Genomic DNA, 14,760 nt, shown 5'->3' with positions numbered 1-14,760 from the left:
TATAAATCCTTTAATGTACGGTATTTAAACAACATCAGTACAAACAATGTTCATTTATTTATGTATTTATTATGAAATGTATTCCTTTCAAAATAATTTTATTTATTTATTTGAGATTATATGAAGGAAGGTTGAAAGGAATATTTAACAAATATTGCAGCTTGCATGAAAAAGAAAAACAATATATTATGTGAATTAAAGATGAGCAAATATAATTATATATATTTTTTTAATATTTATATATATATATATATATATATATATATATATATATATATATATATATATATATATATATATATATATATATATATATATATGAATAGATCAACTTGCAACTTGTGCTTCCCGGAGAACCGCCTTCCCCTTAGAAACTACAATCCCAGAATGCCTTGCAGCTTTGGCAGCATTTCTTGTCGACGTGGGAAGGGAGGGATTCGGACACAAACAAATGTCCACGGGTTTGATGTCGGGCTACGTTACAGACAACTGTGACATGTCAGGTGGATTCGAGAGATAACTTCCGTGACAGCTGAAACATGTGGCTCAAACCGGACGAGATTCTGCTGAAAAATGCGTTTAAACTGTGGGTGACGGAAGAGGATAACAAGTACTTCGTACTGCAAAGGAGACGAGGTTACGGAGAAGGCGGAGGCGGTTTGACAGGTAACGTTAGCGGGTTGTGCTCGCGCCTCCTCGCGCGCGTGTAGGAAGCAGCGGCTGCGGCATCGCCGGGGACACGTTACAACAAACAAGTGATGAACGGGTTAAGCGGCTGTACGTCCGCTTAGCTTCACGTGCGGTGCGGTGCGGTGCGGTGCGGGGCGGTGCGGTGCGGTGCGGGGCGGGTGCTGCCGCGGACCCGACTGCAGAAACATGCCGGCGTAGCAACAGGTCGGAGCCAAGTGGCAACATCAAACGAGTCCGTGGAGATGCCGCCGCACAGCTGCGGCGCTCGTGTTGTCGTCACGGCCCGCAAGACTTCACTCTCTTTTGAGTGTACGTGTCTGTGTGTGAGCGTGGTTCGCTACAGCGACGTCGGGTCAAGTCAGCCTGTTAGCCTGTTCGTTTCATTTCCTGCTGGTTTTAGGACTCCGTGTCTTGAGGGTTATGTTCACAAGATGAGAAAAGGCCTACAAACTTTGAGCCATTGTTGTCGGTTTGGGACTCGAGGCAAATTACCGGATGTACGCAAATAAAATCCTGTATTTGGGAGTAGCTGTGTCATGAGATTATACATGATGTGTCTGTCACCTCTGAAGGAAGGTGTACGCGGTTACATGGTGTTGTTGTCAGTCAACGTTCTCCCTGAGGTTAGAAATAGAAGAGACAATGCTGCTTTCTGGGCAATAAGCGTGTCAGCGACTTTGTAGAGACACTGATGCTGAGTTGAGTTATTACACTGTAATGTAGGTTACATCAGCACGTTGACAGTTGTTTTTACGGGCTACAACTAATGATTGTTTTCATTAGGCCCATTGATTAGTCGGTAAATTAATACAAACAGTTAAAGTGTGTTTAATTTACAGTGACATAACACTTCTCTTATTTTAAAAGCCAAAACAATAGTGAATGTTTTTTTTTTCCTTGTTAAAATACTTCATTCATTATTAAAGAGGTTGTCGATTTAATTATTTGTCTACCAAGTAATCGATTCATCATCTAATAATTTCATCCCTCCTACAGATCTTTTGTGGAGCTCTCCCTGACAAAATCCCACATGTTAGCAATATTGTTATTGACACACAGATCTGATACTTGTAGATGACTGTTCCTCGGTAAGGGTCAGTCAGTAATCAGTTGCACCACTCATTATGGATTATTATACATTTGATTTGATTGGATGTCTCATAATTTATATTTAAGACGTTTGTAATATTTCCTCTGTGGAGGACAGTAACTGACCTTTAACGCAAGTACCAGTTTTAGGGAAGAGTGGAAAAATGTGTGAACTCTCAAAACTAGTCATTCTCTTTTGAGGTCACCATCAGCCCGTCGGTTTCAACCGAACCCCCAGTGTGTTTCTGATGCAGACACAGCCTTGCAATAATTAAACTGACTGCGTGACTCGGCGGTTCGATCCCCTGCTCCGCTAGTCCACGTCGTTGTGTTGTTGGGCAGGACACTTAACCCAACATTGTCCCCGTAGCTGTGCCTCATACGGTGTATGAATGTTAGTTCGTCCTGATGGGTTAGTTAGTCCCCTCCCATCAGTGTGTGAATGGGTGAATGACGACATGGAGCGTTTAAGAGCTTTTACTGGTCGGAAGACGAGAAAAGCGCCGTACGAATCCAGTCCAGTCCATTTACCATCAATTTGAAACCCCTTGTCACCTGCCAGTATAAAAGTGGTGCCTATAATACCACCAATGATTATAACCACATGACAGCTGCGTGACAGCTGCAAGGTCATTTATAGACAGTTAGTGATAATGAATGGTGTTCCAGCTGAAGACAAAATGATCAATGTCCTTGTTAGAGTGTTTAATTGTAGTGGAGGTTAAATCCTACCTGATGGTACGCGGCATGACGCACTTGAGTCCCTCTCCAGCACAAATGCCTTTTGTACTATCTTTTATGTGTTTTAGTCTATGCTCTACTGCGTGATGTTGTTCTACACTGATGAGAACATTAATTATGTAAACTGTGTTTGATCCTTGACGGCTCACCGGTAGTGCATGTGGAGAGCTGGTCCATGTTCAGCATGCAGGCCAGTGTAATGCTGATGCCGTGTGTGAGTGTGGTTTCGCTGCGACCTTGTTAATAATTCATGGAGGGCATGTCAGAGAGAAGTTATAAAGGTAACAGATTTAGCTAATTTTAGTTGCGCAGCTCTTGACATGAACCTGAGGGATCTCTCCTTTCTACGCAGTCAGTGCAAGTATCAAGGCACAGTCTGGTGTCAGATGGCCATTTATCAGTAAATACAGTTTAACACAGCTGTGATCAATTAACAGACAGTGATGGTCAAAAAAATGAAAAGTTGTTTGCCGTTAATATAAAAATATAAAAACAAAATGTTTTCGTATATGTCTGATGTCTGTCTTTCTGATTTTCAGAGGTGCCACAAGGCTGAGGGTCGCGTGTGACATAGGTGGTTAAAAATATCAATGTACTGTATGTTACAGGCCTCCTTGTGGGAACGCTGGATACTGTGTTGGACTCCACATCCAAAGTTGCTCCCTACCGCATTCTGCACCACACACCAGACTCACAAGTGTATTGGTCCATAGCATGTGGTATGTCACTGTATTTCAATCTTTTTCTGGCAAACATTTTAATAGTGCTGCCCAATAGTTAGGATTCCAAGATTACTAGTTTCAAAATGTCTTTGATTAATTGAATATCAAGTCACATATTTTCTAAAAACTGTAAATGTACCAAAGTCCAGCAAAACTCTTATCAGTCACAATGAAGCCAATATTCCCAAATCCAAGTTAAAGATAAAAGATTTTACAGTAAAACTTTTTTAATTAAATAAATAAAAGGGCCGGTTGAGTTTTTGTAATGTTTTCTCTCTTGATTTTGGGTCAGGTGTCACCAAAGAGGAAATTGTTCAGCACTGGGATTGGCTGCAGCAGACCATCATGAGGACACTCTCTGTGTTTGACTCCAGCGAAGACATCACCAGCTTTGTACAGGGCAAGATTAGAGTAAGTTAATCCTTTTTCTTTTTATGGGGACTCCTCATCCAACTCAAATAATATGTCTACATGTTAATCTCTCAGCAGGGCTGTAATTTTAATGCTATAAAATACTGTATAACGGCCTCTTGATTCTTGTAACACTGTACTTATCCATGATTATTTGGAGTAATTTCTCTGGCCCCTTAGCGAATAAGAAGGTGGGGGTTAGTCACCAACAGCAACCCTTTTTTCCCCCATTGTTGATATAAACATATGAATTTGAGCAGCTTAGAAGAAGACGGTGCGTTCTGTTATTGTCACCCTCAGTCTACCTTCAATGTTTAATGTGTTAGGGTCTTATTGCTGAGGAAGGGAAGACATCCCTGGTGCTGGAGGAAGATCCCGAGAAGTTCCGAGAAGCACTTTTGAGGTTTGAGAAGTGGTTTGAGCTGCCGCCAAAGGAAAAACTGGTCACATATTACTCATGTAGCTACTGGAAAGGCAAAGTACCCTGCCAGGGATGGCTCTACCTCAGCACTAACTTCATGTGCTTCTATTCATACCTGCTGGGAGCTGAGGGTAAGCTGATTTCTGTTTCATTTATTAACATGAGCGGCCATTTGTCTTGCCAATTTTGATGAGCGTAAACAGACTGTGGCAGCTACTAATGGCAACCATAGTTGGATTTTACGGTCTAAAAGGAACACTGTCTAAATATATCTATCTATCTACATTTTCTAAATAATTGTGAAAAAGCCATTATACTGATCTCACCGAGAAGGTAGACTTGGAAGGCAGTGTGGATAATGCAAAACAGTGAATATTAATGAACCCAAGTGACATTTTAACAATTATCACGATAAAGCTATAAACATTTTCATTGTTTGGTATCAGAAATTCTTTATAAAGGCACTAGGAAGTATATTGTTACTGCAATGCATTTCCTATATTTTAATAATAAAACAACTTGATATTTCTGTACTTAATTGCGCAGTTATAATTTACCCATTCATTAAGGATCCTTATCCTTGCAGCTGTGAGCCTTAATCAGAGGTCTAATTTCCACTTCTTGTAATGACTACAGTGAAACTGATCATCTCCTGGGATGAAATCTGGAGGCTGGAGAAAACCTCGAACGTTATCCTGACTGAGAGCATCCATGTCTTGGTCCATGGGGAGGATCACTACTTTTCCATGCTGATGCACCTCAATGAAACATTTGTTATCATGGAACAGCTGGCTGACTACTCCATCAAGCGCCTTTTTGATAAAGAGGCCTTCCAGAGAGAGCCAGCGCTCTCCGATCCCCTGCAAATTACCAAGAGGTAACTGTCTGCCTGCTGCGCTGCACAGCTCCATGATCCTGTTAGTGCTGGCTGCCCGCTTAAAGAAGTCGAGTAAACATAAAGTCTGACTTCAGTCAAAAAGCATTTGTGTTTGTTAGCCTGGCAGGAGTAGCCAGCCGGCCATGCGGGACAATGCCAGAGCCAGGTATTTTTAGAAAATCAATGTAATTGTTTACTTTGACCAGTTTGATTACATATTCAAGCTTTTGGTTTGATATCAATCTGCTAGAACCATGCTTTAAAAAAAAAACAAGACCATTTAAAACAATAATTATAATCATATACTGTATATATTTATAATGATCAAAAGTATCCGTAGGCACTGAAATAACCTCATATTCCAGTGCCTAAAAGATTGATTTTGAAGGTGACGGTCCAGAGAACAAAAAAATAAGGTTATTATGAGACTGTGTGTGTGTGTGTGTGTGTGTGTTTTGAGTCTGAAAGCTGCTATATGGTTGTTCTTAGAAAACTTAAATGTGATGTTCTGCTCATGACATTATGTTCTGCTGTACTTCCCTTCACAGAGGCTTAGAAGCTCATGCAAAGAGTGAGCAGTTCCGGACATTTTTCAGGCTTCCCAAAGAGGAAAACCTGTTGGAGGTGCATGAGAGCTTCCTGTGGGTGCCCTTCAGCCATTTTAACACCCTTGGCAAGATCTGTCTGTCTGAGAGCTACCTGTGTTTCGCCAGCCAAGATGGAAGCCAATGTCATGTCATCATTCCAATGCGAGAGGTAAAGTAAAAAAAAAAAAAAGGGAATGATGTAAACAATAATGACTCAAAAGGCTCCCGGATGAAAACATTGCCCTCTTCCAGGTCATCAATGTCGAGAAGCCAGACTCCGGCAACAGGGCTCTTACGGTGTGCGTGCGTGGAAAGCGAGCGCTGCGTTTCTCCGAGGTGCGGGACTACCAGCGGCTCGCCAACTCGATCCGTAGCAGGTGTGGGATTAGTGCCAGCCCTCAGCACTCTGCGTCATCACAGGTAACATGTTTCACATTTTATTTGTGCCGCTGTGCTTGACTTACAGCTAGCAGTGCTTTCTGAGTTATATAATATGTATTTGTGTCTCAGGCCATACGAGGCGAGTGCCAGTCGCTCATCAACCACTTTGATGACAACCCAGAGGACGTAACGCTGATGGTCGGACAGAAAGACAGCAGCAAGGCTGTCAGCACCGAGGCTCTCATGACCGTTTTCCACCCCCAGGATGTTGAAAACCTTGACCCCAAAATGGTAAATATCGCTTAAAACGAGACACCACCACCACCACTTACACAATCTGACTGCATTACCTTGGTGAATTCGTATTTCACTAGTATCTTCTCGAGCTCTGCAGGATGGGGGTGTCTTAGTGCGTGTCTAATCAATGCAGGGGTGGACATGAATAAAAATGCCTGTTTAGAAATACCACCAGTTTTAACAGTGTTGCAGAGCATGTACAATAACCCTGTGGTGTGTGCTGTTTGTGTGCGTTTGGCAGCTTAAAGAAAAGATGAAGGAACAGTCGTGGAACATCCATTTCTCTGAATATGGACGTGGCACGAGTATGTTCTTCACCAGGAAGACTCGAGACTTGATTGTTCGTGGCGTTCCCGAGGCCTTGAGAGGAGAGCTGTGGATGCTTTTTTCAGGTATTTATACTGCAGCCTTTACCTGTCTGTCATGGAAACTAAGTGATATGCCGGGTCAGTGATTTGTTAGTGAAGCCTTGCATGATTGAAAATGTTATGTACTGAGTGCGTACTCAACATAAATAATTAAATTAAACATGGTTGGTGTGTGATCTCTGCAGCATCTGTTTCTTTGGACTGACTGTTGTTCTCCCTCCTGTAGGAGCTGTTAACGACATGGCCACTCATCCCGGCTATTACAGTGATCTGGTTGAACAGTCGCTGGGCACAAGCACTTTGGCTACAGATGAGATCGAGAGAGACCTGCACCGCTCTCTGCCAGAGCACCCCGCCTTTCAGAGCGACACCGGAATCTCAGCTCTACGCAGAGTCCTCACTGCCTATGCATACAGGAACCCCAAAATTGGCTACTGCCAGGTGCTTTGATTTCTTGTTTTTACCGAGGAGAAAAGCCCTGATTGAGACTGATAACACACATTCACAAGCTCTCAGAGGCTTTACATAATATGTAGGGACATTAGCCTTGTGACTGTATGTAGCCGGAAGTTGGTTATCACAGTAAAATATATTTATGATGAATATGAAAAACGTGCTCACAAAGTTTGTGGTAATTCATGTTATCCTTTTATTTGTGGCCTTTTAACAGTGACCGATGAGGTGACAGGTGATCATAGTACAGACAACAGAAAATATGAACCCTTTCGGTTTTAAACCTGTGTCCTTTACAGCGATTGGTCATTTCATGACTGAGGAGTGCAGCAACTCAGAGGTGATTTTAAAAAAAAAGGCCAAGTACCATGGGTAAAAAAAGGCTGTAGAGCTCAGAAATGGCCACATATGATCTAAAACCATTGAAAACATTTTTATAATGGCAACGGTGCTCTGAAAAAGTACCTTTTTTTTTGGACACACATTTGTAATTTGATCTCCCGCCTCAGTTACTGTAACCAAACCAATTAAAAATCCTTTTCTTCCTGTGCAGGCCATGAACATTCTCACCTCCGTTCTCCTGCTCTACGCCAAAGAAGAGGAGGCTTTCTGGCTCTTAGTGGCCGTCTGTGAGAGGATGTTACCGGATTACTTTAACCGCCGGATTATTGGTGAGAGTGGAAGCAATTCTCATTCTGTGTCTGCTGGTAATTTTAGAACTTCAGGAGTGAAGTCGCACTCTGTAATGTTGCCGATGTTCCTTTTTTCAGGCGCTTTGGTCGACCAGGCGGTGTTTGAGGATCTGATTAGGGAACATCTCCCCCAGCTGGTGGAGAACATGACAGACCTGAGTTTCTTCTCGTCCGTGTCCTTGTCCTGGTTCCTCACTCTTTTCATCAGTGTGCTCCCCATCGAGAGTGCCGTGAACGTGGTGGACTGTTTTTTCTACGACGGCATAAAAGCCATCCTGCAGCTCGGCCTGGCAGTGCTGGACTACAACATGGGGGCTCTGATCAGCTGCCACGACGATGCAGAGGCCGTCACCATCCTCAACAAGTTTGTGTGAATACAAACCAAGCTGGACTGATGTTTTTAAACATTATCCCTGTGTGTGAATTATTGTCCCTCTTTCTCTGGCGATGTTATTTCAGATTCTTTGACAGCGTGACAAACAAAGACAGCCCCCTGCCTTCAACAGTGCAGCAAGCTTCAGTGGGCAGTAACGATAAAACCTCACACCTCAACGTGGATATCAGCGAACTGATCCGAGAGGCCTACGAGGTACTGCGTTTCTCTATCGGTATTACTTCGTGATGTCGGTTTTGACGTTAAATGAACTAATTGTGCTTGGTTTTAGAAATATGGAAATATCCGTTCAGAGGAAATCGAGAGTTCACGGAAAAGAAACAAACTGCATGTGATCCAGACACTGGAGGATACAACCAAACAAAATGTGGTAAGTGGCCGTTGAGTTTACAGTAGTAGCTACTTGCATCGTTTCTGTGGTATTAAGGATAGATGTTATACTTCTTTCAGATTCGGGTGGTGACCCAAGAAGTCAGATTCAGTGCCTCACATCTTGATGGGCTTTATAACTTGTTCAAAGTGAGTCAATTACACAACAAAGCATCTCGAGTGTCATTGTACGAAAATGGTAAGACCATAATTTATTCATTTTTGTTATGGAAAAATTGACGCTTTTTTTTTCTTTGTTTTCTATTTTCAGAGGCAGCATTTTCTTTGCTGCTACTGGACAATGAAGAGTCCAGCTCTGCTCCATCATGACCCCAGCCTGGCCTATTTGGAGCAGTACCAGTTGGGTTTCCAACAGTTCAGCGTGCTCTTCTCTCTGCTGGAGCCCTGGGCTTTCTGCAACGTCAAGAGCGCCGTTTCCCTCTGGGTCTTCCGCCTGATAGACGAGAACCAGGACGGCCTCGTCAACTTTAAAGAGTTCTGCTATGCCCTCGGTGAGTTCACCTGCTCTCTGCTCTCCACTAATGCAGCCGTTGACCCACTGCTATAATTTCTAATCGCTGCTCCCGCAGATACTTTGTACAGTGGATCGTTCACAAATAAGCTGAAGTTCCTCTTCAAGCTGCACCTGCCACCAGGTGAGTGATGAACAGTTGAAGCATCACATCTCAATGACACAAAAACAGATGAATAGTTGTCATGTGAGCTTTCTCGCCCCTGACCCTGTCAAGTCAAACTACAAGATAGATTTGTGCACCGTCAGCTTTGACCTCTGATCCATTTCTCTCACCACACGTCTCCAGTGATGATGCACTCCTTCAGGTTCAAAGTTCAAACGCAGCTAATTATTTCGAACTGGATTCTTATCGTTCTCCAGACTCTACATAACGTGACATCAGCTGCCGACAGAAGCTGCCTGAAGTTAAACACAAGGTCTGATAGACCTCAGACTCTGTGCTACAGGGCTTGAAACTGTGAAATGTGTCCTTAGCTCAAATTTTGATGAGTGAGCCCATTGCCCGGGGGTAGAAACTGTCATTGAACGTGTGACTCCTCACTGCGTGATGTGGCAGTGCGGGCCTGAAGGCAGAAGTAAGAATAGCCTATATTGGGTGAAAGAACTTTGCCATGGCAACGATGCGTGCGAGGAGCTGTAGGGGCATTTTGCAGTGGTCTAGTTTGTCCACAAAGAGGATCTGTGATGTGGATGAAGTGCTCAAATTACATCTGACAGCTAGGCAGCAGACGGGCACTGAGTCAACATTTGTGATGTGCCAGGCCAGTGAACGTCAAGCAGCAAAGCTTGTAGTTTGTCTCGAGGAGAGTGCACATTCATTCAGCACCAAGGACAGGACCCCAATACTGAGCTCGTCCAGACTTTAATTAGCAGGAGTGCTCCAAACGCTGTCCGATAAGTCAGACAGCATTTTTGTGACGTCATTGCACCTGCGCAGTAGTGTGATGCTGATATTTCAGTGTGGATTAACAAAGTGGACCATGTGTTTGCTTCTTGTGTCGACTTAAACAAGTTTGTCGGACCAAATCAACATGTCACGACAAGCAACTATACATGTTTTTTATGATGCAAAATGGCACCTTCATCACCGCTTTTGACGTCACACATTGCTATGCATTGTGGGGTTTTCTTTTTGGACTTTTGGAAGGTTTGCAGAGAGGGAGCTGATAAAGTAAACAACGTGGATCTCACAAACTTGCCAATGTCACAGTGGGACAGCCCAGGGCTCTGGAACTGGGCCAAACCCACCATTGATCAAAGAAATGAAATCATGTGCTCTTTAGTCCAAACACAAAGTACAGCAGCTGTATCTTCAGCTTTAATCAGAGAGCCTACACAGTGCCGTCATCTGTGTCGGGCCCCGTCGTACCTGAGTCTATAGCAACAGATGGAGTGCTAGAACGGTTAACTTCAGGAGTGCACTTACAACTGTACAACTGTGGAGCATGAACATGATAACACGGGGCAAATATTAGGCTGTATCTTTTGTGTAAATAAAATGTTAGTGTTAATGTATCATTAGTTATCTGTAAGATGGTCATAATTTGATGGATCGTTGACGAGAAGGAAAGGTCAGAATTTGAAGATAATATTTGGAGGTAATCGATGAGTTTCATGGTCATCTGCCCATTAGATTTTAAATAATATGTTAGCCTGCTACTGACATGTTTGGTAAGGTCACCACGATCGGGTGCATTCTCTTTGGATCCTGAATATCGGCTGCTTATGCAGCACAAAGCTATCCGCCCAATATGATGACACTGCTGGCTTGTGTGGGTAATTGTTTAATCCAGCAATGCAAACTGACACACATGAACACACAGAAAGTCATTGGTGGGGGTCGGAGCGTAGCACATCTCGTTCAGCATGACCTCAGACTTTGTAGGAGTCAAAAAGATGGAATCTATTTCAGGACTGCCAGATGGGGTTGCGTTACACTGTATGTAATAGACGGGTAACTCGGCGTGTATGAATATCTTAGTTTTCTTTAACAAATTTCCTCTAAATTGCTGATGTGGATCCTCTGTCTTCATCTTTCCTCTCAGTGCTCTCATTTTGGGTATCTTCTAGCTTTCACAGGTAGTCCTTTGCACTTAAAGGAACAAAGAATCCAGCACTTTATTCCAGTGACTGAAGACTCTTCTCACTTGAGTAGACTCTCTGGTTAGCCTCTTTACTCTTTCTTTTCCTTATAAAACTCAAATGTCACCTTTTACCCTTTCCTCCTAAATTCTGTCATAATTCTGTCTTAATGCTTGCCTGATTCCCTTAAATGTATTGATTTGTTCTTGAAGCATTTCGCTCTGCTATTTGTTCACATGCTTTTTTTAAATTTTAGCATTTGATCTACCACAAGATGGCGTGATAAAGAAAAGCCCTGAAAGAGGTAGAATTTTATCAGATCCAATCTATCACAAACACTCCATGGATATAACAAAGTAAACTGTGCATGTCTTAGCTGTGTGTGATAGCTTACAGTTTGTATGTGAAATTGACAGGTAGAGGAAAAGTGGACCTACAGGCCTACCTGAAACAATGGCAAAATGAAATACTTAAGAAAGAAGAAACTATTAAAGACCTACCCCGAATTAATCAGGTAATTTAATCCATGTTGTGACAATTTGCTTCCTGAAATTTATAAAACAGATTATCTGATGTAGCACAAAACATATGTACTGTGTTTACACACACACACACACACACACATACATACATATATATATACATATATATATATATATACATATATATATATATATATATATATATATATATATATATATATATATATATTTTTCTTTTTTATCTCAGACTCAGTTCATACAGTTCTCCAAGACCCTGTACAACATCTTTCATGGTGATCCAGAGGAGGAGTCTCTGTACCGAGCCGTGGCTCATGTGACCAGTCTTCTCCTGAGGATGGAGGAGGTGGGGCGGAGGCTGCAGGAGCCGAGCAGCCCGTCCGAGTCCACAAAACCGGCCGCTGCGGATGAGGAGGAGCCTTCAACGGAAGAAACAGCTACGACCCCGGAGAGCTCCGACACCTCCAGCTCCCGCAACAGTCAGGATGCAGGGACCGACCTCACCGAGATCGAGTGGTCGTTTTCCTTCGAGCAGGTCCTTGCTTCTCTGCTCAACGAGCCGACCGTAGTCCGCTTCTTCGAAAGGCCCGTCGACGTTCAGACTAAACTGGGACAAGCGAGGGTTTCCCAGCTGAAGCTAAAGGCAAATCAGTGAAAGGATACATAAGGGAATTGATACTTTGCTTCAGATTCAAACCCACAATGTCACCACGAATTTCCTTCCTCCACTCGGAAAGGACGGCGGGTTTTGGCGAGGTATCTTAAATAAAGAGGAGACATCCGATTTTTAAAAAATCTGGGCTGTATGAAACAAACAAGGCTCACAATCTTAAACCCACTGTTAACACCGTTGTTACAGTCCACTGACCGACACCGTCAGTGCATTTCCATGTTGGGCCTCGTTGTATACTGCCACCTGTCGTTCCTCAAATCTGATTATGCATTTTCAAGCTCTGTGATGAAATTCATCTTCTTATGTAGCGTCAGATTCTTCAGATTTTAAGGAAGTTTAGTGAAGAATATATTTTTCCCCCCCTATATGCCATGGAGCATCTCCAGTATAGTTTTGTATTTTATGAGGGACATTCAGTGCTGTTCCCTGTATTTAGAAACATGACACAAGATTTTGTCGTGATGTTGTGATGCTGACGTTTCTAATCCATGGAGAATGATTTAAACAAGGTGGCGACAGGAGGATTCTCCCTCTGGGTATCTTGATATGTTTTCTCTTAAAGATAAACTATTCACTGCTGTCGTAATACAAACTAGTGTGTCCTGTGACGTCAGTGTCTCCTGTTCTTAGGCAACATTAATGTTATTCTGTAAATGTCAACTTATTGTGAGAAACAACAGCTTTCCAGTTAAAGATGCACAGAATAAACCGTAGTACAGTGAGTAAGGAGAAGCAGTATTGTCCCTGCAAGCCATAAATATGATCTCAATGAGGATGTCTGATGCATTATATTCAGTGCACGACAGATTAATTTATGGTATTATACATTTGCAATAACACACGAGAGAGGAGGCCGTACTGCCACACTCAACTGTCTAGTTCCTCTAACAGCAGCACACGCTGTAACGAGAACATAGCATAACTTTAAGCATGTCATAATGGAAACTATGGTCGGTAAAGGTAAAATAATTTGAATGCCACAGTGCTGCTGCTGCAGGGAAATGTCCTGCGTCGGCTTCTGAATATGTGCCGTGTTTTAGCTTCAGAGTGCTATCGGTCGCTATTACTGTTTGCTTATGTCCGTCCTAACGTATATGTGGAATGTTATGCTCTCGTATAAGTGCAGCATTTTGTACACAGAGGTCAGTTCAATAGTCGTTTGATTATTGTATTTATGAGGCGTGTAGTGACAATGTAAAATATGAGCTCGTAGACTGTTGTGGACAACGTTAACCTTTTGAAGGACATTTTATTTTATTAAATCTCAGGGTGCAATTTGTGTAAAATAAAAGGGAGAAAAGGGATATTTTTTGGGGGGGGGATCTGGGATATATAAAGTATATAACAGAGTTATACATGGCTTACAAATACTTGTAATATTAAAATATAGAGCATGAGTAGCATAGTTACATTGCTCGCCACATTATGCTAGCTTTCGATGAACAGTCGTTTCCTTTTTATCTGCGCTTTTTCCTGCATCTTTTGGTTTTTCTTCTCTCAGTGAACCATCTGCACAAATGTCTGAGATTCACACATTATAGATAAGCCTGTCACCTCCAGGGGCCAAATTCAGAGCTCTGCTTGTCTATAAGAAACAGTGTTTTTAGAAGCTCTTTAAGTGCAAGTGCAATTCTCTGTGTCCTTTTTATTTATTATTATTTTGCCATTTGCAAGTAATGTTTTGTTATGTTTTGTAGTTATTTTAAGGACCAATCTGAAATGTATTTCAATGTGTAATTATTGCGTTAATTGATATCGATTGTGGAGGTGAGTTGTACACTTTTTGAAAACTCAGTGGAACTGAAAAGGCACATCTGTCACTGTTTACATGACTAATGTAAAAAGTGAAAATCAAAATACACCCCATCATCTTTGATACCTTGTCATGGCTTGAATCCAAAGCTCTGTTGGTGACATCAGTCCAGTACATTAAGCCATAATGAAGCTGTACTACTAAACGGCATCGCTATTTCAATAATTTTAAACAATATGCTCTGATGGTCTGACTATTTCAGTACGACGGTTCCCCGGCAATTTCATGCTGCATTTGTAACGTCTCCTGTATGGTGTATACATCTGTATGCACCTTACACTCTACAGCAGGCACAGACAATGCTCCAGCGCCTGCATTACTATATGATTCATCAACTCTGCATAGTTAAGTGTAGTCTTCAGCTTTTATTGTCTGTGGCTTTTGATTGAGAGTTCGTTCAGCAAAATATGTGAAGCACATATATTTTGGTTTACCCTCTTGATTATGCTTTTCTTTTGTTTCTTTGTTTTTTTTCTCCATTCGAAGGTATCAGAATAAAGAGTTATGATTCCAAAATAAGGTTTTGGTCATTCTGATTGTTCCCTGGAGCACCTGGGATCTACACACCAACCGTGATTTGAAATTAGACTTGTGACATGTTAATTGGTACTTGTTTATTTGTATACTAAGGTTCATAAGATTCTGCCTGTTGGGGTTACCTATCA

At 42.2% G+C, this 14,760-nt stretch overlaps 1 protein-coding gene across 3 annotated transcripts; it reads left to right on the top strand.

The window, feature by feature from the left end:
* The first annotated feature begins 410 nt into the window (after positions 1-410).
* Positions 411-12,890, top strand: tbc1d8b (TBC1 domain family member 8B). 3 transcript variants are annotated; one of them, XM_034549866.1, is made up of 21 exons: positions 411-666; positions 3,129-3,239; positions 3,535-3,653; positions 3,980-4,205; positions 4,711-4,951; positions 5,500-5,707; positions 5,791-5,958; positions 6,049-6,210; positions 6,458-6,608; positions 6,811-7,025; positions 7,591-7,708; positions 7,808-8,093; positions 8,189-8,318; positions 8,395-8,493; positions 8,574-8,642; positions 8,764-9,004; positions 9,083-9,148; positions 11,098-11,190; positions 11,366-11,413; positions 11,526-11,623; positions 11,839-12,890. In XM_034549866.1, exons 1-21 carry the CDS (start codon positions 540-542, stop codon positions 12,262-12,264), a joined length of 3,402 nt encoding a protein of 1,133 aa, XP_034405757.1. In that variant the 5' UTR covers positions 411-539; the 3' UTR covers positions 12,265-12,890. The 3 variants fall into 3 exon arrangements, with proteins under 3 accessions (XP_034405757.1, XP_034405758.1, XP_034405759.1); XM_034549867.1 differs by lacking the exon at positions 11,098-11,190; XM_034549868.1 differs by lacking the exons at positions 11,098-11,190; positions 11,366-11,413.
* The last annotated feature ends 1,870 nt before the right edge of the window (positions 12,891-14,760 follow it).

The sequence above is a fragment of the Cyclopterus lumpus genome, chromosome 14 (genome assembly GCF_009769545.1).
Source record: "Cyclopterus lumpus isolate fCycLum1 chromosome 14, fCycLum1.pri, whole genome shotgun sequence".
In the NCBI taxonomy this organism is placed as follows: Eukaryota; Metazoa; Chordata; class Actinopteri; order Perciformes; family Cyclopteridae; genus Cyclopterus; species Cyclopterus lumpus.
This window is presented reverse-complemented; position numbering and strand designations above follow the sequence as displayed.

Excerpts from the sequence above, each read along its gene's own strand:
- tbc1d8b (XM_034549866.1), top strand. The coding sequence starts at position 540 with ATGTGGCTCAAACCGGACGAGATTCTGCTGAAAAATGCGTTTAAACTG. Across the intron at positions 667-3,128 it reads AGGCGGAGGCGGTTTGACAG|GCCTCCTTGTGGGAACGCTG; the intron begins GTAACGTTAGCG and ends TGTATGTTACAG. Across the intron at positions 8,319-8,394 it reads TGATCCGAGAGGCCTACGAG|AAATATGGAAATATCCGTTC; the intron begins GTACTGCGTTTC and ends GCTTGGTTTTAG.